The sequence below is a fragment of the Ranitomeya variabilis genome, chromosome 6 (assembly GCF_051348905.1).
Source record: "Ranitomeya variabilis isolate aRanVar5 chromosome 6, aRanVar5.hap1, whole genome shotgun sequence".
Taxonomy (NCBI): Eukaryota; Metazoa; Chordata; class Amphibia; order Anura; family Dendrobatidae; genus Ranitomeya; species Ranitomeya variabilis.
This window is the reverse complement of record NC_135237.1, coordinates 39,542,901-39,569,360: the sequence shown is the minus strand read 5'-3', so window position 1 is coordinate 39,569,360 and position 26,460 is coordinate 39,542,901. Positions and strand designations below refer to the sequence as shown.

General features: G+C 44.3%; 1 protein-coding gene across 2 annotated transcripts in view; it reads left to right on the top strand.

Moving 5' to 3' along the window:
• Nucleotides 1-1,798: 1,798 nt before the first annotated feature.
• Nucleotides 1,799-26,460, top strand: part of STEAP1 (STEAP family member 1) — a 31,426-nt gene continuing 6,764 nt past the window's right edge. Inside the window, exons 1-5 of one of the 2 annotated variants that reach the window (XM_077271812.1) lie at nt 1,799-1,916; nt 6,258-6,334; nt 8,331-8,435; nt 25,405-25,896; nt 26,029-26,193. In XM_077271812.1, coding sequence (XP_077127927.1) covers nt 6,311-6,334; nt 8,331-8,435; nt 25,405-25,896; nt 26,029-26,193 — 786 coding nt within the window. In that variant the 5' untranslated portion in view covers nt 1,799-1,916; nt 6,258-6,310. Of the gene's footprint in view, nt 1,917-6,232; nt 6,335-8,330; nt 8,436-25,404; nt 25,897-26,028; nt 26,194-26,460 lie in introns of both variants that reach the window. The other variant, XM_077271814.1, reaches the window with a different exon arrangement.

Here is a 26,460-nt window from a genome sequence, read left to right as displayed (position 1 = left end):
GCGAAAAACGAAAACGGAAAAACGGAAAAAGCTCCGGGGGTGAAGGGATGACATGTATCTCAGCAACAAGAGCTAATAATGATTTTTAAGTAACATATTCGTTTTTAGGATGCTAAAATTATTACAAACCAGCTATTTTCATTTCAGACACATTTTCACTGTTGGCCAGTGTTATTTATTATTTGGACTATTGGGTTAGCAATGGGGGAGTCTGACACCTCTGGGTTTGCTGTCAGCGGACATTACACAGCTGATATCAACCACCAAAACCATTATCCCCGATTGCCACCAGGGCATTTCTCGGGCAACTGAGGGCTGGTGTTATTAGTCTGGGAAGGGGAAAATATCCATAGCCCCTTCCCAGCCTACTAATATCAGCTCACAGCTGTCTGCTTAGCCTTTGCTAGTTATTAAATAATATGGGAGACCCAAAGTAATTTTTTTGGGTCCCCCCTTGTTAATAACCAGTAAGGGCTACACAGACAGCTTTGAGCTGTTATTAATAGGCTGGATAGTGGCCCCTTCCCAGAATAAAAACGCCAGCCCCTAGTCTGCTTTCCCTCAGCTGGTTATAAAAAATAAGGGGAGATCCCAAAATATTTTTCAAATTAATTATTTAATAGGTTTAATAAGGTTAAACACCCTTTGTGTTACATGAAAGGCACAAAAGAGTGTTAGATTATTAAATGTAGAGAGCTTGTGACACTAAATATCTGCAGTGTATCTATTCTACTTATTCTATCTGTCTGTCTATTCTATCTATATCTGTATATTAGATTGCTTTATTAGTTTGCAAACATGCTATAAATGACAGAGAATTACAGTATGTAAAAGCTGATGTTAAAAATGCATTGCATACGGACTGCATACACATGTCATGCGAATGATAGGTGAGGAAAAAACGCACGACACTCGCCTGACCCTCTCCAGCTTTTCTGGCTGAGAATCAGCGAGTTTATATACTCAGAAGTGAGTGGACCCTAAATGAAAGTCCAGCTACTTCTGCCAATGTGGAATTCCAAGTGTAATAAATGACCTAGATATAAAATAGTATATCCACTTCCTGATATTTCAGCAGAAATGGATCAGTTGATTATGTAAATGTATCTTCATTATTTCCATGTCCTCTCCTGCATCAATATGTGGCAACAAACAATCTAATATCCGGAAGTTTTCCTGGCAGAAGTATTTCATGCAAAGTTCAGCGGAGACTCCGGGAATAAGTGTGATATTGTGAAAGCGACTGCGCAGAAGAGAACTGTTCACACCTCAGCAGGGGGTCATAGTGACCCGGTCTGATTTTTGGTCAACAATTAAAGGGTGAGTCTGAAATTTGACTTTTATTACATGTCAGTAATTGAATTGATCTGCTTTTTTTTCTCTTTAATGGCATATCTTAAGAGATCCTCGACTTCAGCACATTTCCAGCACTGGCGAAGAAGCGGTGGCAGGGTAATGAGTCAGGTGAGGATCTAGGAAAATTTAGTATATTATGTTTGGTTATTTTTTTTTTAATTATTTTAACCAATATAAGAATTCACTCCCCAAAATTTTTAGATCCAGAATTGTTTGGAAAATTTGATTTGTTACTTTACGGCGGATTATTTAGTCGCTTTTCGGTGGCGATGATTAGTTACGGCTGCACTCATTATTTCCACACGAAATGTGATCGATGACGTGACGTGACGTGGGATCCGTCTCACGCTTTCATGTGACACACACATGCACACGTACCCTGGCAGACAGTGGGAGTGACCAGGGTGTGCTTGGAAGGTGTGTCCAGCAGGAGGCGGTGTAGCAGAGCCAGGAATCACTTCTTCTGCCGGCTCCTGTGATACTTAGTAACCCTGCAGTCCCTATAAAACGTGGCTGGGTGTCCTTACTTATCCTTCCTGATTTACGCCGCGGAACAGCAGGTCAGTATACGGCGGGGTCTGTCCCCTATGTTGCATGCAAAGATGAATATTTTATTAATGGGATTGTAAATGGATGTAGCAGAGCTGAATTTGTCATTTAACTGCAGTGTTTGTGCATTGTGACAAATCAGAGCGGAGATAATCTACTGTAGTACGTTTATCCGCAGTCCTATGTAAAACCACCGTAACTTGTGCCAAGTATCAAACTCAGCTCTGCTACATCTATAACCGTTCTGCTTACTTTATGCAGCATTGCGATAATAGTTTTATTCATTGATAAGTGTATATTTGGGTATGACGACGCACTATATTCTGATAATGTGGTAGGTTTACCTGCAGTCCTATGTAAGACCACCAATAACATGGATTAAAACCGAATGACAAGCTCAGCTCTGCTGCATCCATAGTACTCTGTTTATGAATAACAGTGACGAAACACACAACTGATCTAACAGTGGCGCGACGTAGTGAACGGTATATGTCAGAGGCGCTGGTGTTTGGAGATATATTACACCGCTTCAGTATCTAATGTGCCTGTCTATAGCAATAAAGAATAAACTGGTTTGTGCAGTTCCCGCACCAGGACAGTGATTCATTCACATACTGCGTGCAGGAAGCGGAGCCGCTCATCCACTCCGCAACTACAACTCCCAGCATGGCACATCAATCATTTTGCCTGCACTGTAGAAAAAAAATTCATATAAGTTTTCACTGTTGTTCTGTTTATTTATTTTTGTCCTAAATCAATAGTAGACATGAAAAGAAGAAACGTTGTAATATATCTTATCAGAGAAATGTGCTGATTTCTCCTCCTGGACTGATAAGTCTTAATTCACAGGTAAAAATTAGTATTCAGTGAATGTCTTTTTAGCTTCTAGTCTAGCTCCTCCCTCCTTCCATAGAATCTTGTAAGCACCAACTGTCATCTCCCATATGTAAGCCCCATTTACTTGCACTGATGATTTTGATTCGAAACTCGGATCCAAATTGGAGATGTCTCCGATATTTTCTGCAGACCACTTGGCCAAAGGATAAAAATCGGTCATGTGAATGGCCTCATAGACTATCATGAGTACTGTGAAAAAAAATACATAGCACTTGTACATGAAAAACTGACGTGTCAATAATGCCTCACAATCTCTGGTGCCAATCCCATACTTAACTTAGTCTTGGCACTGAAGGTGTCCATAGCGTCAGACCACCTGTCGGAGTAGTATTCAACCAGGACGTAACATGACGGAGCACGCTCTTTGTATTATGTAAACCCATCGGAACTTACTATTGTTTGTAAAAACATATTATGTTTACTGGCCTCCGAGTAGAAATACTGGTTGTGCCAGCGCTGGTCGGGGTGACGACTTCAAAAATTGCCAACTTTTTGGAGTTTTCTTGTCTAATGTTGTGGACAGTATACAGAGAATGGTGTGAGCAAGAAAAAATATCCTACGGATGATGTACACGAAAGACGACAGAGTATGACAAATATCGTTCTGATGAACAGACAGAGCAAAGTGCAGCCGAATACAGCAGAGGCGTCCAACTAACATGTCCAAAAGCACAAAAGTGCCATCACTGACTTCAAAGAGCAAATGGTCAAGACTCCAGTGGGCAAAGGAGCAAAACTTGGATCACTGAGCAGTGGAAAAACATCGCCCGGTCAGATGAAACCAGACTGCGGATGGGAATATCCAAATTTGGCACAAGCAGCATGAATTGATGAACCTTTGGTATCAGGTGTAACAGTCCAGGCTGGTTAAATGATGAAACTTTGGTATCAGGTGTAACAGTCCAGGCTGGTAGAACAATGAACCTTTGGCATCAGGTGTAACAGTCCAGGCTGATAGAACGATGAACCTTTGGAATCAGGTGTAACAGTCCAGGCTGATAGAATGATGAACCTTTGGAATCAGGTGTAACAGTCCAGGCTGGTTGAATGATGAACCTTTGGTATCAGGTGTAACAGTCCAGGCTGGTAGAACAATGAACCTTTGGTATCAGGTGTAACAGTCCAGGCTGGTAGAACGATGAACCTTTGGTATCAGGTGTAACAGTCCAGGCTGGTAGAACGATGAACCTTTGGAATCAGGTGTAACAGTCCAGGCTGGTAGAGGTGGAGTAATGGTGGAGAGCGATTTCTTAGCCCATCCAAAGTCCTCTTCTGTTACCTCTGGATGGACGCGTAGACAGTATGACTTACCTAAACATTGTGGCTGTCCATGTTGATCCCTTCATGGCAGCTGTTAACCCTATGCCAGAAGGACAATGCACCGTACCACAAGGGTCATGAATTGGATCCAGGAACATGATAGAGCTTTCCATGCTTCCCTGGTTGTCCCAGTCCCCAGAGCTAAACCTTATAGTGACATGCCCCTGGAAGTGTTTGTCCCCCAGTACATTTAATGTGCTGTATACCATATGTGACCTCTGGAGCTATTTACTACTGATCTCTGTTAGGGCAGTAACGTGAAAATGCCTCTATGCCACTTTCCCACATGCGGCAAAGATATGTTTTTTTCTGCAGGTATCCACGCTAAATATGCAATATCAATCATGTCTCATTACGTTTTTGATATGTTTGTCTTTTTTTATCTGTTTTTGTGCAAATTTGATGCAAATTTTTAAATGTGTTTTTAGTACACTTAAGAACACAATTAAATTTTTTTACGTTTTTTTCAGGCAGAAAAAAAAGGCTGCGTAGAAACATGATCATGGCTGAATGCAGCCCTTTATTTAGACACTGACTACATTAGATTTCTTTATATAAAAAGTTGTTAGACACTACATGGTGGTATTTACTACTGTGGCACCGCAGAGTATTATTCTTATTATGTCACTGCACATTACTATGTGCAATGTATGGTGCCAAACATTACGTGGGCAACGTCTTATATGATGTTAATAATCTGGCACTATATGGCATATTTATTTGTACTCTGCATTACAGTACCTCCAAAATAAGGTCGGCCCTAAACAGGTCATCACCAAGGTTCTTCAATAATTTTTAGCATAATAATCCATCTAGTTATTCAATCATTTTGAAGCAAGAGATGTACTCAGATGGTGGCTCAGTGGTTAGCACTGTAGCCTTGTAGCTCTGGGGTCCTGGGTTCAGATCCCACCAAGGACAACATCTGCAAGGAGTTTGTATGTTCTCTCCGTGTTTGCGTGGGTTTCCTCCGAGTTCTTTGGTTTCCTCCCACACTCCAAAGGGAATCTAGATTGTGAGCCCCAATGGGGACAGGGATAATAATATCTGTAAAGTGCTGTGGAATATGATGGTGCTATTAGAAGTACGTGAAATAAATAATTACTAAGAAGCCATCCTTTCTTGTCCAGCTTTTTCCCCCATCTTATTACTTATTGAACATGTCCACCTTGAACTAACTTCCCAACTATTCCACTGGCTACAATATGGCTTCCAACACCACCACTCTACTGAAACTTCCTAGGCCGGATTCAGATGGCTAAATGAAAAATCGGACCACTAGTTACCGCAAATTGCGAACTTACTGGTCCCTTGTTCTTGTCCGGATGGATGCCGGATCTATCTGTTGTTTTCTTTCCACACAGACCATCGGCCTGCATGTAAAATCGGCTATGTCTACTGGCAAACTGGCTATAATGGGTCCATGCACGGACTGCGGTTGCTCACGGGCCGATTATAGAGTAGCCTGAACGAGTCCTAAACCAATGATCTATAAAGTGACAACCCAAACGACATTTCTCTGTGCTCCATCTCCTAGACCTATCCTCCACCTCTAACCCAGTAAACCTCTCTCTTCTCTTACAAACACTCTCATCCCTTGGAGTCACAGACTTGGCCCTCTCCTGGATCTTGTCCTTAGGACAAATATGAATCTGTATTCTATTGGTGACGTGCCAGAATGTCACGTTTTCTACATCACCAGACGTCAGATTACATGGAAGTCTCTATAAATGTAATTTTCCCATTTGGGTTTCCTTTTTTTTTTTTTTACGAGTGGTCTTTCTATTTTTCTATTTTTAACATTCCCTCTCCAGACACACTGTGTTTGCATAAACCTTCTACAACGTTAAAATGTTGGGACATTTCTCAGAAACTCTGACATTTTACATAGACTTGGCAGAATCAGATGAGGAGTTGAACAAAAATCCGCCTCTGTGAGTTTATTTACTGAGAAAAATGGGTTTATTAGGACGTATAATGGGCGCCATTCATCGGAAAGGAACCGGTGGGCAGTCGGGGGCCGACTCTTTACCGGGACCACAGAACAGTTTGTTGTGTGATTCATCTGCTGGTTATGTAAAACAGTGTCTTGATTTTACTTTCTTTAAAGTGACAGTGCTCCACTATCTTTTCAGCAACTGCTCCCTACCGGCAAGATGGGTCCCTGGTGAATCTGCAGCAAAATAACATGGGAGAAAATCATTGTGTCCAGGTGAGTAGCAATGAATCAAATCAAGGCGAGTTCCAGGAGGTTTCTCTAAAGCTTCTTTCTTCCAAAAACAGCGCCACACATGTCCACAGAATGTATATGGTTCTGCAACTCCACCGCATTTAGTTCAATGAAGCTGAACTCTATTATCATAAGCAATCGATGGCCCAACCAAGGTTTTTCTGGGTTTTTACATTCTCCTGTCTAGGCTGAACTTAGCCCTGTTCACACTGATCCACCCGATCCATGAATAGTATGGGGCGGCCTCTGGTCAGGCCTTTCCTTGGTTTTTCTGGCTTAGAGCAGGAAGATAAGACTCTGCCTGCAGTCCCAACCTGGTGCAAGAGCGTTTCATTAGCTGCAAAGGCCTATCACTGATTACACAAGAACCACAAGACGGAATTCTTCACCCCAGTTTTCATTTTAAACAGTCTAACAATGTCAACCTGACAATGCCTGTAGTTTACTTAATAAAATCCTGCCGACAGGTTTGTTTTAATGGAACCAGACCTGATTCTCCTTGCGGAACCAGGAATGCTTCTTACTTTGCTCTGCAATGCATACGATTTTAATAAGAGGGTTATAAATTAAGGGACTGCAACATTTTTTTTTCTTCGAAACCTCCTGAAAATTAGCAGGATTTTTTGTGCCCTGGAGTACTAGGAAAACAGGGACTGAAACATGGAGGGGTGGAGAATGGGTGGAGTGTGGTCACTAAAAGGGGCAACTGTCCGGGAATGATAAGAGCTGAAGCCGGAGAGCAATGGAGCGCCCCCACACCGCCGCAGGGCCGAGGGGTACCCGGAGCCGGGCCTCTAGGTCTCAGTCCTGGGGTTGTCACGGTGGCTAGACCCGGTCCGTGGCCCTGTCCGTCAGTGGGGGACGTCCGGTGCAATAAGTGATGTTGTAATGGTAGCGGTGCAGTTGTGGGGTGCAGGTCGCGGTAAATAACGAGGACACCAGGTTGCAGTCTCTTTACCTCTTTACTGAAGCTCTCTGGGTCCTCAGTCCGGAATACGGCTCACCAGGCTGCGCAAGTCCGGCCGGTCCAATGGCACTTCCAGAGCTCTCCTTGCAGGTGGAAATCGGTGCCTTCCTTCTAGCGCTATGTGTTGCAGTCCTTCCCTGCTGTGCTTACGGAAAGTACCCCACAACTGTTGTGTCTGTTTCTCGTGTTCCCTCACAACAACTTAATTCGCAATGATCTTCCTCGTCCCTCCAGATACTATGGTAGGAACGCACCCGTATGACGGGGAGGCTCGGAGATCTTCCGGGACTCTATCTGCGCCCCTCTCCTGTTGGTACCCCCCTTTGCCTTCCTGGGTGATGCGTGAGACAGTCCGCCTCAAGCTAACTGCCCTGCCGTAGGTCTGAGGTATGGCTTGAAACTCTTTACCTCCTCGGCGTTCCGGCCACCGGTAGTGCGCCTCAGTAAGGTGCTGCCTCTTTCAGCACAACCCTCACTGGTATCTCCTTTCGCTTGATTTCGTTTCTCACTCAGCACAATCTATCTCGCTTCTTAGTCCTTCCTTGGGCACCGCCGCTATGCTGAGCAGGCACGGTCCCTTTACGTTCTTTCCATGCCAAGCCTCTGCCAGGATCCCACCCCTGGCAGAGACCCTACAGTCTCTCCCTTCACAACACCCTCTGCCACCAGGTGTTGCTCCGTTCAATCCCGTCAGCGTTCTCTCTAACTTCCTGCCTGACCCCCAGTTTACCCACTATGGTGGGGAGTGGCCTAATGAATAGCACCCTTAGCTCCCCCCGGAGGCCCAGCTGTGAAATGTATTGGTGACTGTGATACCTGCTCAGAGAACTCCTTCCGTGCCATCGAACGCAGCATGGCCCCCCTTAGTGGCTGAACCATGCTACTGCAACGACCAGGACTCTGGGGCGCTGCAGCAACAACTGGAGACCACGGAGAATCCACTTATTTCACAGTCAGTAGACACTGGCGTCAGCGTCATTCTTCTGACTATACCTGTTTTTTTTTTTCCAGCAATCATCCAATATGGCAGATGAGGAGGTGCCCAGTTCTTGTACCGGCAATGGTGATGTCTGGGCGCAGCAACAATGGAGAAGTTTGGAATGCAAAACTAAACTGGTAATTTACTGAAAAACATTTAATTTGATATAAGCTCCTATAATTAGATTCTAAATAGATTTCTATATGATACAAGAGCAAAGTTTTATCTGTTTATGGGACACCTGGGTGACAAGTAGAGCTTTTAACCAACTTTCCCAGACTTCTGGATCACAAATTTTTCTAAATCTATAATGGGATCCACGTCACCCGATTATCACCTATTATCAGACAGATTAGGTTTTCACTACTCTGAGAAGGTTATATGATAGCACTAATACTTTTCAATGGTCCTGCAAAATCCAGGAACCTTATGGGAAAAATAAAAACTTCCTGGACACCCAGAGAAGCTGCACAATTTTATGGGTGCGGGTGCCGCTGAGTCTTTAAAAAGCAGCTATTCCATAAGGTTTCTTGAGCTCTCTAAATTTTACAAGGTAATAATAATAAAATGAATCTGAATGTAAGAGGCACATTTTACATTCAGGAACACAAGCATCTGCTGCTAACGAACACTGCAGCTACAGTGCTCCCTGCCAATTAATAGACTGGCAAGTTCAGGATCTGGGCCGCCTGCCAGATCTGTGCCCATGCTGTACTATTAGGGAGACAGGTGTCAAAACATCGCATGAAGAGCCCAGTGATGAAAACGAAGCTGCAAAGATGTGTCACATTGCGCTCTGCGCTCACGGCTTTGATTGGTCCTGGGACAGGTCTTTGAAAGGTCCGAAATGGTGAGCGATCTGCACTTATATGTTTCGGGCACTGTAGTAGATTGTAAGAGGACTGGAGAAAATAAAATGAAGGAAATGCTTGGAAATCATAAACTAAAAATAATGCAGAACACAACTTGGATATTTCTTCCATATCCTTCCTCTACTTTGTTACTTGTTGGCTCTGTTATTTTTTGGCTCTGTTATAGGGGCACTGTTATTTGCTGGCTCTATTATAGGGGCACTGTTATTTGCTGGCTCTGCTATAAGGGCACTGTTATTTGCTGGCTCTGTTACGGGGGCACTGTTATTTGCTGGCTCTGTTATAGGGGCACTGTTATTTGTTGGCTCTATTATAGGGGCACTGTTATTTGCTGGCTCTATTATAGGGGCACTGTTATTTGCTGGCTCTGCTATAAGAGCACTGTTATTTGCTGGCTCTGTTACGGGGGCACTGTTATTTGCTGGCTCTGTTATAGGGGCACTGTTATTTGTTGGCTCTATTATAGGGGCACTGTTATTTGCTGGCTCTGTTATAGGGGCACTGTTATTTGTTGGCTCTATTATAGGGGCACTGTTATTTGCTGGCTCTGTTATAGGGGCACTGTTATTTGTTGGCTCTATTATAGGGGCACTGTTATTTGCTGGCTCTGTTATAGGGGCACTGTTATTTGCTGGCTCTGTTATAGGGGCACTATTATTTGTTGGCTCTGTTATAGGGGCACTGTTATTTGCTGGCTCTGTTACGGGGGCACTGTTATTTGCTGGCTCTGTTATAGGGGCACTGTTATTTGCTGGCTCTGTTACAGGTGTACTGTTATTTGTTGGCTCTGTTATAGGGGCACTGTCATTTGCTGGCTCTATTAAAGGTGTACTGTTATTTGCTGGCTCTGTTATAGGGGCACTGTCATTTGCTGGCTCTATTAAAGGGGTACTGTTATTTGCTGGATCTGTTATAGGGGCACTGTTATTTGCTGGCTCTGCTATAGGGGCACTGTTATTTGCTGGCTCTGTTATAGGTGTACTGTTATTTGCTGGCTCTGTTATAGGGGCACTATTATTTGCTGACTCCATTATAGGGGCACTGTTATTTGCTGGCTCTGTTATAGGGGCACTGTTATTTGCTGGCTCTGTTATAGGGGCATGGTTATTTGCTGGCTCTGTTACAGGGGCACTGTTATTTGCTGGCTCTGTTATAGGGGCACGGTTATTTGCTGGCTCTGTTATAGGGGCATGGTTATTTGCTGGCTCTGTTATAGGGGCATGGTTATTTGCTGGCTCTGTTACAGGGGCATGGTTATTTGCTGGCTCTGTTACAGGGGCACTGTTATTTGCTGGCTCTGTTACAGGGGCACGGTTATTTGCTGGCTCTGTTTTAGGGGCACGGTTATTTGCTGGCTCTGTTATAGGGGCACGGTTATTTGCTGGCTCTGTTATAGGGGCACTGTTATTTGCTGGCTCTGTTATAGGGGCACGGTTATTTGCTGGCTCTGTTATTTGCTGGCTCTGTTATAGGGGCACTGTTATTTGCTGGCTCTGTTACAGGGGCACTGTTATTTGCTGGCTCTATTATAGGGGCACTGTTATTTTCTGGCTCTGTTATAGGGGCACTGTTATTTGCTGGCTCTGTTACAGGGGCACTGTTATTTGCTGGCTCTGTTATAGGGGCATGGTTATTTGCTGGCTCTGTTATAGGGGCATGGTTATTTGCTGGCTCTGTTACAGGGGCACTGTTATTTGCTGGCTCTGTTACAGGGGCATGGTTATTTGCTGGCTTTGTTATAGGGGCATGGTTATTTGCTGGCTCTGTTTTAGGGGCACGGTTATTTGCTGGCTCTGTTACAGGGGCACTGTTATTTGCTGGCTCTGTTACAGGGGCATGGTTATTTGCTGGCTTTGTTATAGGGGCATGGTTATTTGCTGGCTCTGTTATAGGGGCATGGTTATTTGCTGGCTCTGTTATAGGGGCATGGTTATTTGCTGGCTCTGTTATAGGGGCACTGTTATTTTCTGGCTCTGTTTTAGGGGCACGGTTATTTGCTGGCTCTGTTATAGGGGCACTGTTATTTGCTGGCTCTGTTATAGGGGCACTGTTATTTGCTGGCTCTGTTATAGGGGCACTGTTATTTTCTGGCTCTGTTATAGGGGCACTGTTATTTGCTGGCTCTGTTATAGGGGCACTGTTATTTGCTGGCTCTGTTATAGGGGCACTGTTATTTGCTGGCTCTGTTATAGGGGCACTTTTATTTGCTGGCTCTGTTATAGGGGTACTGTTATTTGCTGGCTCTGTTATAGGGGCACTTTTATTTGCTGGCTCTGTTATAGGGGTACTGTTATTTGCTGGCTCTGTTATAGGGGCATGGTTATTTGCTGGCTCTGTTATAGGGGCATGGTTATTTGCTGGCTCTGTTATAGGGGCATGGTTATTTGCTGGCTCTGTTACAGGGGCACTGTTATTTGCTGGCTCTGTTATAGGGGCACTTTTATTTGCTGGCTCTGTTATAGGGGTACTGTTATTTGCTGGCTCTGTTATAGGGGCATGGTTATTTGCTGGCTCTGTTATAGGGGCATGGTTATTTGCTGGCTCTGTTATAGGGGCATGGTTATTTGCTGGCTGTTACAGGGGCACTGTTATTTGCTGGCTCTGTTATAGGGGCACGGTTATTTGCTGGCTCTGTTATAGGGGCATGGTTATTTGCTGGCTCTGTTACAGGGGCACTGTTATTTGCTGGCTCTGTTACAGGGGCACGGTTATTTGCTGGCTCTGTTTTAGGGGCACGGTTATTTGCTGGCTCTGTTATAGGGGCACGGTTATTTGCTGGCTCTGTTATAGGGGCACTGTTATTTGCTGGCTCTGTTATAGGGGCACGGTTATTTGCTGGCTCTGTTATTTGCTGGCTCTGTTATAGGGGCACTGTTATTTGCTGGCTCTGTTACAGGGGCACTGTTATTTGCTGGCTCTATTATAGGGGCACTGTTATTTTCTGGCTCTGTTATAGGGGCACTGTTATTTGCTGGCTCTGTTACAGGGGCATGGTTATTTGCTGGCTCTGTTATAGGGGCACGGTTATTTGCTGGCTCTGTTATAGGGGCACTGTTATTTGCTGGCTCTGTTATAGGGGCATGGTTATTTGCTAGCTCTGTTACAGGGGCACTGTTATTTGCTGGCTCTGTTATAGGGGCATGGTTATTTGCTGGCTCTGTTATAGGGGCATGGTTATTTGCTGGCTCTGTTACAGGGGCACTGTTATTTGCTGGCTCTGTTACAGGGGCATGGTTATTTGCTGGCTTTGTTATAGGGGCATGGTTATTTGCTGGCTCTGTTTTAGGGGCACGGTTATTTGCTGGCTCTGTTACAGGGGCACTGTTATTTGCTGGCTCTGTTACAGGGGCATGGTTATTTGCTGGCTTTGTTATAGGGGCATGGTTATTTGCTGGCTCTGTTATAGGGGCATGGTTATTTGCTGGCTCTGTTATAGGGGCATGGTTATTTGCTGGCTCTGTTATAGGGGCACTGTTATTTTCTGGCTCTGTTTTAGGGGCACGGTTATTTGCTGGCTCTGTTATAGGGGCACTGTTATTTGCTGGCTCTGTTATAGGGGCACTGTTATTTGCTGGCTCTGTTATAGGGGCACTGTTATTTTCTGGCTCTGTTATAGGGGCACTGTTATTTGCTGGCTCTGTTATAGGGGCACTGTTATTTGCTGGCTCTGTTATAGGGGCACTGTTATTTGCTGGCTCTGTTATAGGGGCACTTTTATTTGCTGGCTCTGTTATAGGGGTACTGTTATTTGCTGGCTCTGTTATAGGGGCACTTTTATTTGCTGGCTCTGTTATAGGGGTACTGTTATTTGCTGGCTCTGTTATAGGGGCACTTTTATTTGCTGGCTCTGTTATAGGGGCACTGTTATTTGCTGGCTCTATTAAAGGGGCACTATTATTTGCTGACTCCGTTATATGTATACTGTTATTTGCTGGCTCTGTTATGGGGCACTGTTATTTGCTGTTTCTGTTATGGGGGCACTGTTACTTGCTGGCTCTGTTATGGGGCACTGTTATTTGCTGGCTCTGTTATGGGGGCACTGTTATTTGCTGGCTCTGTTATGGGGGCACTGTTATTTGCTGGCTCTTTTATGGGGGCACTGTTATTTTCTGGCTCTTTTATGGGGGCACTGTTATTTGCTGGCTCTGTTATGGGGGCACTGTTATTTGCTGTCTCTGTTATGGGGGCACTGTTACTTGCCGGCTCTGTTATATGTGCCTGGAGTGTTCCTTAAAGAGGGATTCCCTTATAAACTTAAAACATACCGGAGTGTACCTGTGAATGATCACTCGTATCTAACTCTACTGTAGCTCTCTGCACAGTGGGTGGCCGGGGTCCTGCTGTGTAGGTAAAACCTAAAAGTGGGTGCAGCGCTAAAATATTGTTGTGGCCCCTTCATTCTCAGTCTTCGGCCATGTTTACACGTTCAGTATTTGGTCAGTATTTTACATCAGTATTTGCAAGTCAAAATCAGGAGTGGAACAATCAGAGGAAAAGTACAATAGAAACATATGCACCACTTCTGTATTTATCACCCACTCCTGGTTTTGGCTTACAAATACTGATGTAAAATACTGACCAAATACTGAACATGTGAACATGGCCTTAGTGAGGATCCCAGTGACCCCCATCGATCATAAAGTAATGGCAAATCCTATCCATACGTCATCACTTTGTAAGATGTTATTATACATTTACATCAAATGTACCTTTTCCCTATAAGTACTGTATGTGTGATTCATAGTTCATTAGTTCATTCACAAGTGCCGGACTTCATGCTGCCTCCATAATAAAACTTTACCGCTCCCTTGGACTAACATGAATACAGATCCACTTTTTATTCCTGGACTTCAAACTTTTTTTTTTTATATTTTAAATCCGGAAGTAATTGATTTAAAAAAAAAAAATGATTAAACCCCATTGTTAACGTGTGGCTCTGGTTTCAAGAACATGTTTGCAAAGATTGGGTAATACATGACCTCTTTGAGCAATCCTTTTTCTTAAATTGCCCATCGGGTGTTGTTTTCTGCCTGCTGGTTCTCCAAGATTAACAGTAATATATTGATAAATTTAATAGCAAATGTTCAATTTCTTGCAGCGCCACCAGAAGGGGCAAAAAAGCATTACACCGTTCTCATTGCAGTCTATGGACTGCTTGTGTAATGCGTAGACTAAGCCGAGTCCTTCAGAATGAGAGACATTCTGACTAATAGATAAGTAGAGATGAGTGATTCGATCCATAACTACTCACATTTTTTCCAAACTTACCCAAAAATATTCTCATTCTGGACAATGGAATTTAGTTAATTCAAATCCTGCAGATTGGCGGGAAGCCGGCTGTGTCTTTATAGTCCTGAGCGCCAATCTTTGGGCTTTTCTGTCGCCAATGCCGGTGAATGGTCTCGCGCAGTAATTTCATGATGTGTATCGCCCCCCAACGCGACTCCATGAGCCTATCACTGGCCTTAGAGTCGGAGAAGAAGCGTTGGAAAAACTGAAAACCAGCATTGAGCACCGGTGATTGATGGTGGACTTAGAACACGGACAGATGAGTATGATGTATATGATTTTTTTTTAATCCCTTTCCTGCCTCTATTATGTTTTGGGGTCAGGAGAGACCTCCGAGCAAAATAAACCTTCTTGCATGGCAATTGGGCATTTTCAATTCTGGACCAAACTGAAGAGAAACAAAGTTTGGGAGATTCGCTCATGTCTGTAGATAAGGATCCTAAATTAGGAGATCCAACCCTAATATGGGGTACCTCGTTTTCAATAAAAAAAAAGAAAAATTGGAATTGGACGCAAAATTATTGTGCAGTGACCCTTTCTGACCTCCACTGTCGTCTGCGGTCTCATTAGTAAAGTACATTACCGAACTTTCCATTAAAAACAATGTCTGACCCCCGCCTTCCCCTTCTCGGCCTCGTTACTGGTAACCTTCCCCTCTTTATACTATGCACAATGGTGATACTGTTCCATCCGGACTATATAACAAGACCGGGATTAGGTTTTTGCTTTTTCAAATAATTTATAAATTTCAACACAAATTTTACCCCTAAGAATTTACAAAGTTTCTAAAGCTACTTTCACATTTGCGTTAGAATCCGCAGCGTATCATCCGCAACTGCAAACGCATGCAAAACCGCATGCCAGCGTCTGTTAACGCAGCGTTTTTTATCCGCATAAGCTTACGCATGATGGTAAAAATAACGCAGCGTTTGCATGCGTTATTACATGTGTTTGCGCTTTTTATGCGCATGCGTTTGATATTTCCAGGAGGGTGTGTCTTTAATGGGCATGCGCAGTCCGAAATACGCAAGCGCATCAAACGCATGCGTATGCAAAGACGTGTACACATGCTTTCCCATAGATAGTAATGCGTTTTTTTGCAGCATTCCTTGCGCTAACAACCGCATACGTTTCTAGGTGGCAAATTGACGCCTCCAAAATTACTACATGTTGCGTTTACCGCGCCAAACCGCAGACGACGAAATGACGCATGCGTCATCAAACGCGGCAAAACGCGTGCGTCCCTAATGTTAAATATAGGAAAACACAACGCATGCGGATAATTGCGGGAGAAATGCTGCGGACACAACCGCAAATGTGAAACCGGCCTAAGTTGACTTGTTTTTTTTCACATTTTGCTCAGCCATTTCTATAAGTTTCAGAGGAAGACAGATCACAACTAATATAATTGCTCTGTTATCCTGGATTATATTAGTTTTTCGTCTCATAGTAAAAAAATAACAGGCAGGGTGGAGCCGCATACTCATCACTGTAATGAACGGCACCACGTGACCGCTCATATAGGACAAGCGGCAGCGCTGAGAGGAAGCATCGAGGGAGCTGGGTGAGTATTTTATTTTCAGCAGGCGGGCGCACAGGGGGTGGGAGGGGGTGGGAGGGGGTTGGTTACCGGGAACTTTATTTCAACCGCACAAAAAATCAAAAAACAATGATTTTTCATTCCTTCTCTCCAGCGAACGCTGCTGGAGAGAAGAAATGAATGGCGGCTTCAGCACTCAAAGCACGGGACAGCGCTTACTGTAGCGCTGTCTCCTGCACGGTCCGTGTGGTACCCAGTCGGCACACGGCTGCCGCACGTGTGCCACACTGATGTGCCACGTGAGCACACGGACACGGATAACTCCGGTACCGATTTTTCCGGAACCGGAATTATCTGGACATGTGAGACTGGCCTTAGGCAGCAGGGAGCCGTCTGTCAATCAGCATGACATTTGCAGTCACCACTATCAACAGAGAAGAGTGGAAGAGAAGCCGCTGCTCAGTCGACAGGACGTCAGTGGAAGGCGCATAGTCACCGACAGGATCAGTTAGTGGCCGTTCTGTGCCGGCAGAGATCATCGTCGCTTTGCACAACAGTGCCCTTAAGGTACCTTCTGTTATGACCCCAGTGGACAGGGTCTCAGAGGAACGTGTAAGTCTGCGAGATTCAAAAATCCAGCTCATAGGGCTGTGGTAACTGGGTTGACCAAATAGCTACTCCTAACGCCAACACTAGAAGTAGCCGGGGATCATGCCTACGGTGATCGCTAGATGACTCGCGCCAGCCGGAGAATCTAACTACCCCTAGGAGAAGAAAACAAAGACCTCTCTTGCCTCCAGAGAAAGGGACCCCAAAGCAAGATACAAGCCCCCCACAAATAATAACGGTGAGGTAAGAGGAAATGACAAACACAGAAATGAACCAGGTTCAGCAAAGAGAGGCCAGCTTACTAATAGCAGAATATAGCAAGATAACTTATCTGGTCAACAAAAACCCTATAAAAATCCACGCTGGAGATTCAAGAACCCCCGAACCGTCTAACGGTCCGGGGGGAGAACACCAGCCCCCTAGAGCTTCCAGCAAAGGTCAGGATACAGATTGGAACAAGCTGGACAAAAATACCAAACAAAACAAAAGCAAAAAGCAAGGAAGCAGACTTAGCTTGAAATACAGGAACCAGGATCATAGGACAAGAGCACAACAGATTAGCTCTGATTTCAACGATGCCAGGCATAGAACTGAAGGTCCAGGGAGCAAAAAGCAAAATCACAACAGTACCCCCCCCCTTAGTGAGGGGTCACCGAACCCTCACCACGACCACCAGGGCGATCAGGACGAGCGGCGTGAAAGGCACGAACTAAATCGGCCGCATGAACATCAGAGGCGACCACCCAGGAATTATCTTCCTGACCATAGCCCTTCCACTTGACCAGGTACTGAAGCCTCCGCCTGGAGAGACGAGAATCCAAGATCTTCTCCACCACGTACTCCAACTCGCCCTCGACCAACACCGGAGCAGGAGGCTCAGCAGAAGGAACCACAGGCACAACGTACCGCCGCAACAAGGACCTATGAAACACGTTGTGGATAGCAAACGACACAGGAAGATCCAGGCGAAAGGATACAGGATTAAGGATTTCCAATATCTTGTAAGGACCAATAAAACGAGGTTTAAATTTGGGAGAGGAAACCTTCATAGGAACAAAGCGGGAAGAAAGCCACACCAAATCCCCAACACGTAGTCGGGGACCCACACCACGGCGGCGGTTTGCAAAGCGCTGAGCCCTCTCCTGTGACAACTTCAAGTTGTCCACCACAAGATTCCAGATCCGCTGCAACCTATCCACCACAGAATCCACCCCAGGGCAGTCAGAAGGTTCCACATGACCCGAAGAAAAACGAGGGTGGAAACCAGAGTTGCAGAAAAACGGCGAAACCAAGGTGGCGGAACTAGCCCGATTATTAAGGGCAAACTCAGCCAACGGCAAGAAGGTCACCCAATCGTCCTGATCAGCAGAGACAAAACACCTCAAATAAGCCTCCAAAGTCTGATTAGTTCGCTCCGTCTGTCCATTAGTCTGAGGATGGAAAGCAGACGAAAACGACAAGTCAATGCCCATCCTACTACAAAAGGATCGCCAGAATCTGGAAACGAACTGGGATCCTCTGTCTGACACAATATTCTCAGGGATGCCGTGCAAACGAACCACGTTCTGGAAAAACACAGGAACCAGATCGGAAGAGGAAGGCAGCTTAGGCAAAGGAACCAAATGGACCATCTTGGAGAAGCGATCACATATCACCCAGATAACAGACATGCCTTGAGACACCGGAAGATCAGAAATGAAATCCATGGAGATATGTGTCCAAGGTCTCTTAGGGACAGGCAAGGGCAAGAGCAACCCGCTGGCACGAGAACAGCAAGGCTTAGCTCGAGCACAAGTCCCACAGGACTGTACAAATGACCGCACATCCCTAGACAAGGAAGGCCACCAAAAGGATCTGGCCACCAGATCTCTGGTGCCAAAAATTCCTGGGTGACCTGCCAACACCGAGGAATGAACCTCGGAAATGACTCTGCTGGTCCACTTATCAGGCACAAACAGTCTGTCAGGTGGACAAGAATCAGGCCTATCAGCCTGAAATCTCTGCAACACACGTCGCAGATCTGGAGAAATAGCTGACAAGATAATACCATCCTTAAGAATACCAACAGGTTCAGCGACTCCAGGAGCATCAGGCACAAAGCTCCTGGAAAGAGCATCGGCCTTCACATTTTTTGAACCTGGTAAATACGAGACAACAAAGTCAAAACGGGAGAAAAACAATGACCAGCGGGCCTGTCTAGGATTCAGGCGTTTAGCAGACTCGAGATACATCAGATTTTTGTGATCAGTCAAGACCACCACACGATGCTTAGCACCCTCGAGCCAAGGACGCCACTCCTCAAATGCCCATTTCATGGCCAACAACTCCCGATTGCCCACATCATAATTTCGCTCCGCAGGCGAAAACTTCCTAGAGAAAAAGGCGCAAGGTCTCATAACAGAGCAACCAGGGCCTCTCTGCGACAAAACGGCCCCTGCTCCAATCTCTGAAGCATCCACCTCAACCTGAAAGGGAAGCGAGACATCAGGCTGGCACAAAACAGGCGCCGAAGTAAACCGACGTTTCAACTCCTGGAAAGCCTCCACGGCAGCAGGAGCCCAATTAACCACATCGGAGCCCTTCTTGGTCATATCCGTCAAAGGTTTCACAATGCTAGAAAAGTTAGCGATAAAACGACGGTAGAAGTTAGCGAAACCCAAGAACTTCTGAAGACTCTTAACTGACGAGGGCTGAGTCCAATCAAGAATAGCTCGGACCTTGACTGGGTCCATCTCCACAGCAGAAGGGGAAAAAATGAACCCCAAAAAGGGAACCTTCTGTACACCAAAAAGACACTTTGAGCCCTTGACAAACAAAGAATTTTCACGCAAAATTTTAAAGACCATCCTGACCTGCTCCACATGCGAGTCCCAATTATCAGAAAAAAACAGAATATCATCCAGATAAACGATCAAAAATTTATCCAGATAGTTCCGGAAAATGTCATGCATAAAGGACTGAAAAACTGAAGGGGCATTAGAGAGCCCAAAAGGCATCACCAAGTACTCAAAATGACCTTCGGGCGTATTGAATGCGGTTTTCCATTCATCCCCTTGCTTAATGCGCACAAGGTTGTACGCACCACGAAGGTCTATCTTGGTAAACCACTTGGCACCTTTAATCCGGGCAAACAAGTCAGACAACAGCGGCAAAGGATACTGAAATTTGACAGTGATCTTATTTAAAAGCCGATAGTCAATACAAGGCCTCAAAGATCCGTCCTTTTTAGCCACAAAAAAGAATCCCGCACCAAGAGGGGAAGAAGACGGACGGATGTGTCCTTTCTCCAGAGACTCCTTGATATATGAACGCATAGCGGTATGTTCAGGTATCGACAGATTAAACAGTCTTCCCTTAGGAAATTTACTGCCTGGAATCAAATCTATTGCACAGTCACATTCCCTATGAGGAGGCAATGCACTGGACCTGGACTCGCTAAAGACATCCTGATAGTCAGACAAATACTCCGGAACTTCCGAAGGCGTAGAAGAAGCAATAGACACAGGCAGGGAATCCTCATGAATACCACGACAGCCCCAACTAGACACTGACATAGCCTTCCAGTCAAGGACTGGATTATGGGTCTGTAACCATGGCAGCCCCAAAACAACCAAATCATGCATTTTATGTAGAACGAGAAAACGTATCACCTCGCGGTGTTCAGGAGTCATGCACATGGTAACCTGTGTCCAATACTGCGGTTTATTTTCTGCTAATGGCGTAGCATCAATACCCCTAAGAGGGATAGGATTTTCTAATGGTTCAAGAATAAAACCACAGCGCTTAGCAAATGAGAGATCCATAAGACTCAGGGCAGCACCTGAATCTACAAACGCCATGACAGGATAAGATGACAGTGAGCAAATCAAAGTTACAGACAGAATAAACTTAGGATGCAAATTACCAACGGTGACAGGACTAACAACCTTAGATATACGTTTAGAGCATGCTGAGATAACATGTGTAGAATCACCACAGTAGTAGCACAAGCCATTCCAGCGTCTATGAATTTTCCTCTCATTTCTAGTCAGGATTCTATCACATTGCATCACATCAGGTGTCTGTTCAGACAACACCATGAGGGAATTTGCGGTTTTGCGCTCCCGCAACCGCCGGTCAATTTGAATAGCCAGGGCCATGGAATCATTCAGACCTGTGGGAATGGGAAAACCCACCATAACATTCTTAATGGCCTCAGAAAGGCCATTTCTAAAATTAGCGGCCAGTGCACACTCGTTCCAATGTGTCGGCACGGACCATTTCCGAAATTTTTGGCAATACACCTCAGCCTCGTCCTGGCCCTGAGACATAGCCAGCAAGGCTTTCTCTGCCTGAATCTCAAGATTGGGTTCCTCATAAAGTAAACCGAGCGCCAGAAAAAACGCATCAATATCAGCCAATGCCGGATCTCCTGGCGCCAACGAAAAAGCCCAATCTTGAGGGTCACCCCGTAAGAATGAAATAACAATTTTTACTTGTTGAGCAGAGTCTCCAGACGAACAAGGTTTCAGGGACAAAAACAATTTACAATTATTCCTGAAATTCCTAAACTTAAATCGGTCTCCTGAAAACAGTTCAGGAATCGGAATCTTGGGTTCAAACCTAGGATTTCTGGTAACATAATCTTGTATACCCTGCACACGAGCGGCAAGCTGGTCCACACTTGTAATCAAGGTCTGGACATTCATGTCTGCAGCAAGCTTAAGCCACTCTGAGGTAAAGGGGAAAAGAAAAAAAAAAAAAAAATGAGAGAGGGAAAAAAAAACCTCAATTTTCTTTCTTATAATCCCACTTCTGCAATGCATTAAACATTTAATACTGGCCTGGCATACTGTTATGACCCCAGTGGACAGGGTCTCAGAGGAACGTGTAAGTCTGCGAGTTTCAAAAATCCAGCTCATAGGGCTGTGGTAACTGGGTTGACCAAATAGCTACTCCTAACGCCAACACTAGAAGTAGCCGGGGATCATGCCTACGGTGATCGCTAGATGACTCGCGCCAGCCGGAGAATCTAACTACCCCTAGGAGAAGAAAACAAAGACCTCTCTTGCCTCCAGAGAAAGGGACCCCAAAGCAAGATACAAGCCCCCCACAAATAATAACGGTGAGGTAAGAGGAAATGACAAACACAGAAATGAACCAGGTTCAGCAAAGAGAGGCCAGCTTACTAATAGCAGAATATAGCAAGATAACTTATCTGGTCAACAAAAGCCCTATAAAAATCCACGCTGGAGATTCAAGAACCCCCGAACCGTCTAACGGTCCGGGGGGAGAACACCAGCCCCCTAGAGCTTCCAGCAAAGGTCAGGATACAGATTGGAACAAGCTGGACAAAAATACCAAACAAAACAAAAGCAAAAAGCAAGGAAGTAGACTTAGCTTGAAATACAGGAACCAGGATCATAGGACAAGAGCACAACAGATTAGCTCTGATTACAACGATGCCAGGCATAGAACTGAAGGTCCAGGGAGCAAAAAGCAAAATCACAACAACCTTCACACTTAGCGACTTAACAACGATAACGATAGCGATCCGTGACGTTGCAGCGTCCTGGATAGCGATATCGTTGAGTTTGACACGCAGCAGCGATCTGGATCCTGCTGTGATATCGCTGGTCGTTGCTGAAAGTCCAGAACTTTATTTGGTCGTCAGATCGGCGTGTATCGTTGTGTTTGACAGCAAAAGCAACGATGCCAGCAATGTTTTACAATGGTAACCAGGGTAAATATCGGGTTACTAAGCGCAGGGCTGCGCTTAGTAACCCAATATTTACCCTGGATACCATTGTAAAAGTAAAAAAAAAAACAGTACATACTCACCCTCTGATGTATGTCACGTCCCCCGGCGTCCGCGCTGCTGCTCAGAGCTTCCCGCACTAACTAAGTGCCGGCCGTAAAGTAAAAGCAGAGCACAGCGGTGACGTCACCGCTGCGCTGTGCTTTTACTTTACGGCCGGCACTCAGTCAGTGCGGGAAGCAGACGGGGAGGGACGTGACACCGGAATGTGAGTATGTACTGTTTTGTTTTTTTTTACATTTACGATGGTAACCAGGGTAAACATCGGGTTACTAAGCGCGGCCCTGCACTTAGTAACCCGATGTTTACCCTGGTTACCCGGGGACTTCGGCATCGTTGGTCGCTGGAGAGCTGTCTGTGTGACAGCTCCCCAGCGACCACACAACGACTTACCAACGATCACGGCCAGGTCGTATCGCTGGTCGTGATCGTTGGTAAATCGTTTAGTGAGAAGGTACCTTTAGGCACATAGTAAAAAAAAAATATTTATATAGTCTTAGATAACCCCCTTAAAGTTTCACGAGGGATTGTTACAGTTTTTTTTCTGCATTTTTTTCCGTCCCTTCTCTTTTTTACAGTTAAGCACAGCTAGTCAGTTCTTTCAGTGTTTTCACAAATAGGATCAATGAGGTTTATGCCACGTTTACACGTTCAGTATTTGGTCAGTATTTTACATCAGTATTTGTAAGCCAAAATCAGGATTGGAAAAGTATAAAAGAAACACGTCACCACTTCAATTCTATTATTCATCACCCACTCCCGGTTTTGGCTTACAAATACTGATGTATACACGTGGTCAAAATTGTTGGTACCCCTCGTTTAATGACAGAAAAACCCACAATGGTCACAGAAATAACTGACAAAGCTGACAAAAGTAATAATAAATAAAAATCTATGAAAATTGACAAATGAAAGTCAGACATTTCTTTTCAGCCATGCTTCCACAGAATTTAAAAAAAAATAAAACTCGTGTAAAATACTGACCAAATACTGAACATGTGAACATGGCGTTAGCTGCAGAAATATTTACCAAAACTACAAATTTCTGCTGCAGTTTCCAGCCAGTGCCTGCATTTAAAATGCTCCATGTGAACAAGCACTTAGGCCCGCGGCTCACACATATCTTAAATACCGTACTTTTTTCTGCTTTGTTATTTTTATACAGAAAACCAGTTACACTGTGTCTTTTTTACAGTAATTTTTCCAAAACACAATACGATTGCCACATTTTACAGCAGTTTTTGGAAAGTTGTGGCAAAAATGCTTAGAGAACTTTTTGAATGAACGCAGAGTAACATTACAAGTAAAGTGGATGTGATTTTATGAAAACTCAAGCCCATGACGCTACACAGTTATACTCTGTTTCTGCAATAAAAAGGCCTTGAAAAACAAAAATGCATAAAAAAAATGAAAAATCATTCACGAAAAGCAACTAAAACGCAATAAAAAAGTTCATTGCTATTGCTTATTTTCGAGCATACACATGTGGAAAACGGAGAAAAAAATGTGGAGGAAAACACGCAGCTTTTCTGTATGTGGGAATATTACTTAGCACAGCTTTTCTAGACCCCGGAATGGCATATTTGCATGTCCCATATTCTTACCTAACTCTTTGGATTTTTTTCTATTCTGGAAAGTTTGGTGACAATGTTGACAACTAATACAGCCATTACAACAGCAAAGAGAAGGGTTGTCACCTAGATTTTCCCCATATTGCTGCATAATTAGGTCAGCTTAATTCTGTTCAGCATTGTGGAAAAGCTGGGTGACAATATTACCTGGAATCTGTCACCAGATTTTGTTACCCCATCTAAGAGCTGTGTGATGTAGGGACAGAGACCCTGATTCCAGCGATATGTCACTTACCAGTTCTCTCAATGCATATCCCTGTATAATCCCGCCCACACCACTAATTGGCAGCTTTCTGTGTACACTGTGCATAAGCTGTCAATCATTGGCAGGGGCGGGGTTATACAAGGCTCAGAAATATGGAGGACTACTTGGCAGCAGGTTTACTAGTCCTCTAGTGATAATCTCCTGCTGATAAAACAGTGATTTTATCAAACTACATCAAGCAGCACAGTAATTGACACATCGTTGGAATCAGGGTCTCTGTCCCTAAATCATACTGCTTTCATATAAAGTGGTAAAAACCGTATGAATGATTCCCTATGAATGCTTGCATATACCTAGTGGTGCCAATGCTGTCCTTTGCCAACATAATTTTCCTAAGCTTCACGTCATTCCAAACACATAACGTCCTGTTGTTTCCCTCAGGCACTTTGGATGATGCTCCCACTCTGCTAGTAAACATCAATGTTCCGGGCTTGCACATAATGATGACGCAGGTGTAACTTGGTGAAGGTCACAGCAAGTGCCCCGGGCCTAAAATTCAATGGGGTGCAACATTTCACTTCCCCTTCCTCAGCTCTCACTATCAAATGTCCCAGACCTACATTGCACTGAGCAGCTTCTAAGATTGGCGGTCAGCTCTCAGTACAATGAAGTGAGTTTCATCATCTCATTTGCTGCCTATACCTTATTTCACCTGCTGCGCTCTGCATAGGCAGCAACAGTATTAAATCACAAACATTGCAAATGTGCAGCACAGTGTTCATCTGCAGCTCCCTGCCTCTCCTTTCGCTTCTAATTCTGCAAGAGGAAAGACAAATACCTGTATAAAAAAAATTAAACATTTAATTAAAATAAATGTATATTAGACACTTTTTCTTACAGTAACAAGGGTTAGAGTAAGGGCTAGGACTAGAGTTATAGCTACCTCAAGGGTGATAATAGTTACATAAAAAATGTAATACAAAGATCAAAAGTAAAATATTAAACAAATATATTTGAATCACAAAGTCACTGAGAAGTATTCACGCCCAAAAAATGGTGGAAATTCAATGATGATTTTTTTAACTTTAAATAATTCTTTTCAGATTTGTCTAAAATTCTTACAATTTAGCTTTATTTTTTTATCCTTTCTCTTTTTTTTATAGAATAACAACTGCGATCCTGATAACCTTGAAGAATCAGATTATTATGATGTCTTTGACTGGGACCCTGCCAATCTCGCCCACAAGAAAATGGAACTTTTTCCAAAGTGGCGACTACCGGCCACAGTAGCATTCTCCCTGTCGCTGCTCTTCTTTATATACGCATTTCTCAGAGAAGTTCTGCACCCGCTTCTGATACATAAAAGAAATGAATTCTATAGGATTCCAATTCTGGTGGTTAATAAAGTTTTGCCGGATGTTGCCATCACACTTCTGACTTTGGCATATTTGCCAGGAGTATTAGCTACAATTCTCCAGCTTCACCGTGGCACAAAGTACCAGAGATTTCCACAATGGCTGAGCACATGGATGCTTAGACGGAAACAGTTTGGGCTCTTGGGTTTCTTCTCGGGCACAATGCATGCTGTCTACAGCCTGTCCTACCCTATGAGAAGGTCCTACAGATACAAACTGCTGAATTGGGCGTATGAGCAGGTATTTCCTACCATTATCCTACGAATTGGTCATCGATATGTTAGTCCCAGACTATCCCTTTATCTCTGAATTTATATAATATTACCATACAACCCCTAAAATATTCATTTTAATTTATTTTTATTGGTATAGGTTCAACAACAACGAGAAAACAGTTGGATTGAGCATGACGTGTGGAGGATGGAGATTTACGTTTCTCTGGGAATTATAGCACTGGCTATATTAGCTTTATTGGCTGTGGCATCAATCCCCTCCATTGGAAACTCTTTGTCATGGAGAGAGCATACCTTCATCCAGGTATGGACAATAGAAGATTTCATGATGCGATCATTGAATCATCTGAAGATGTAGTTTACATTGGACAAACCCTTTCCATTATAGAAAAAGCGCGGTTCATTATCCTAACAGCAGTGCTGACAAAATGAGTGACCATCAATGTAGCAGATGTAGGCTAGAAGTCCTGCAAAGCCTTCTTGTCGTGTCTGACCCTGTCATCATGTACTGTCCCATCTACTACTATGTCCTGTCCATTCTCTCTCCATGAAGAAATTTTTTTGCCTTAAA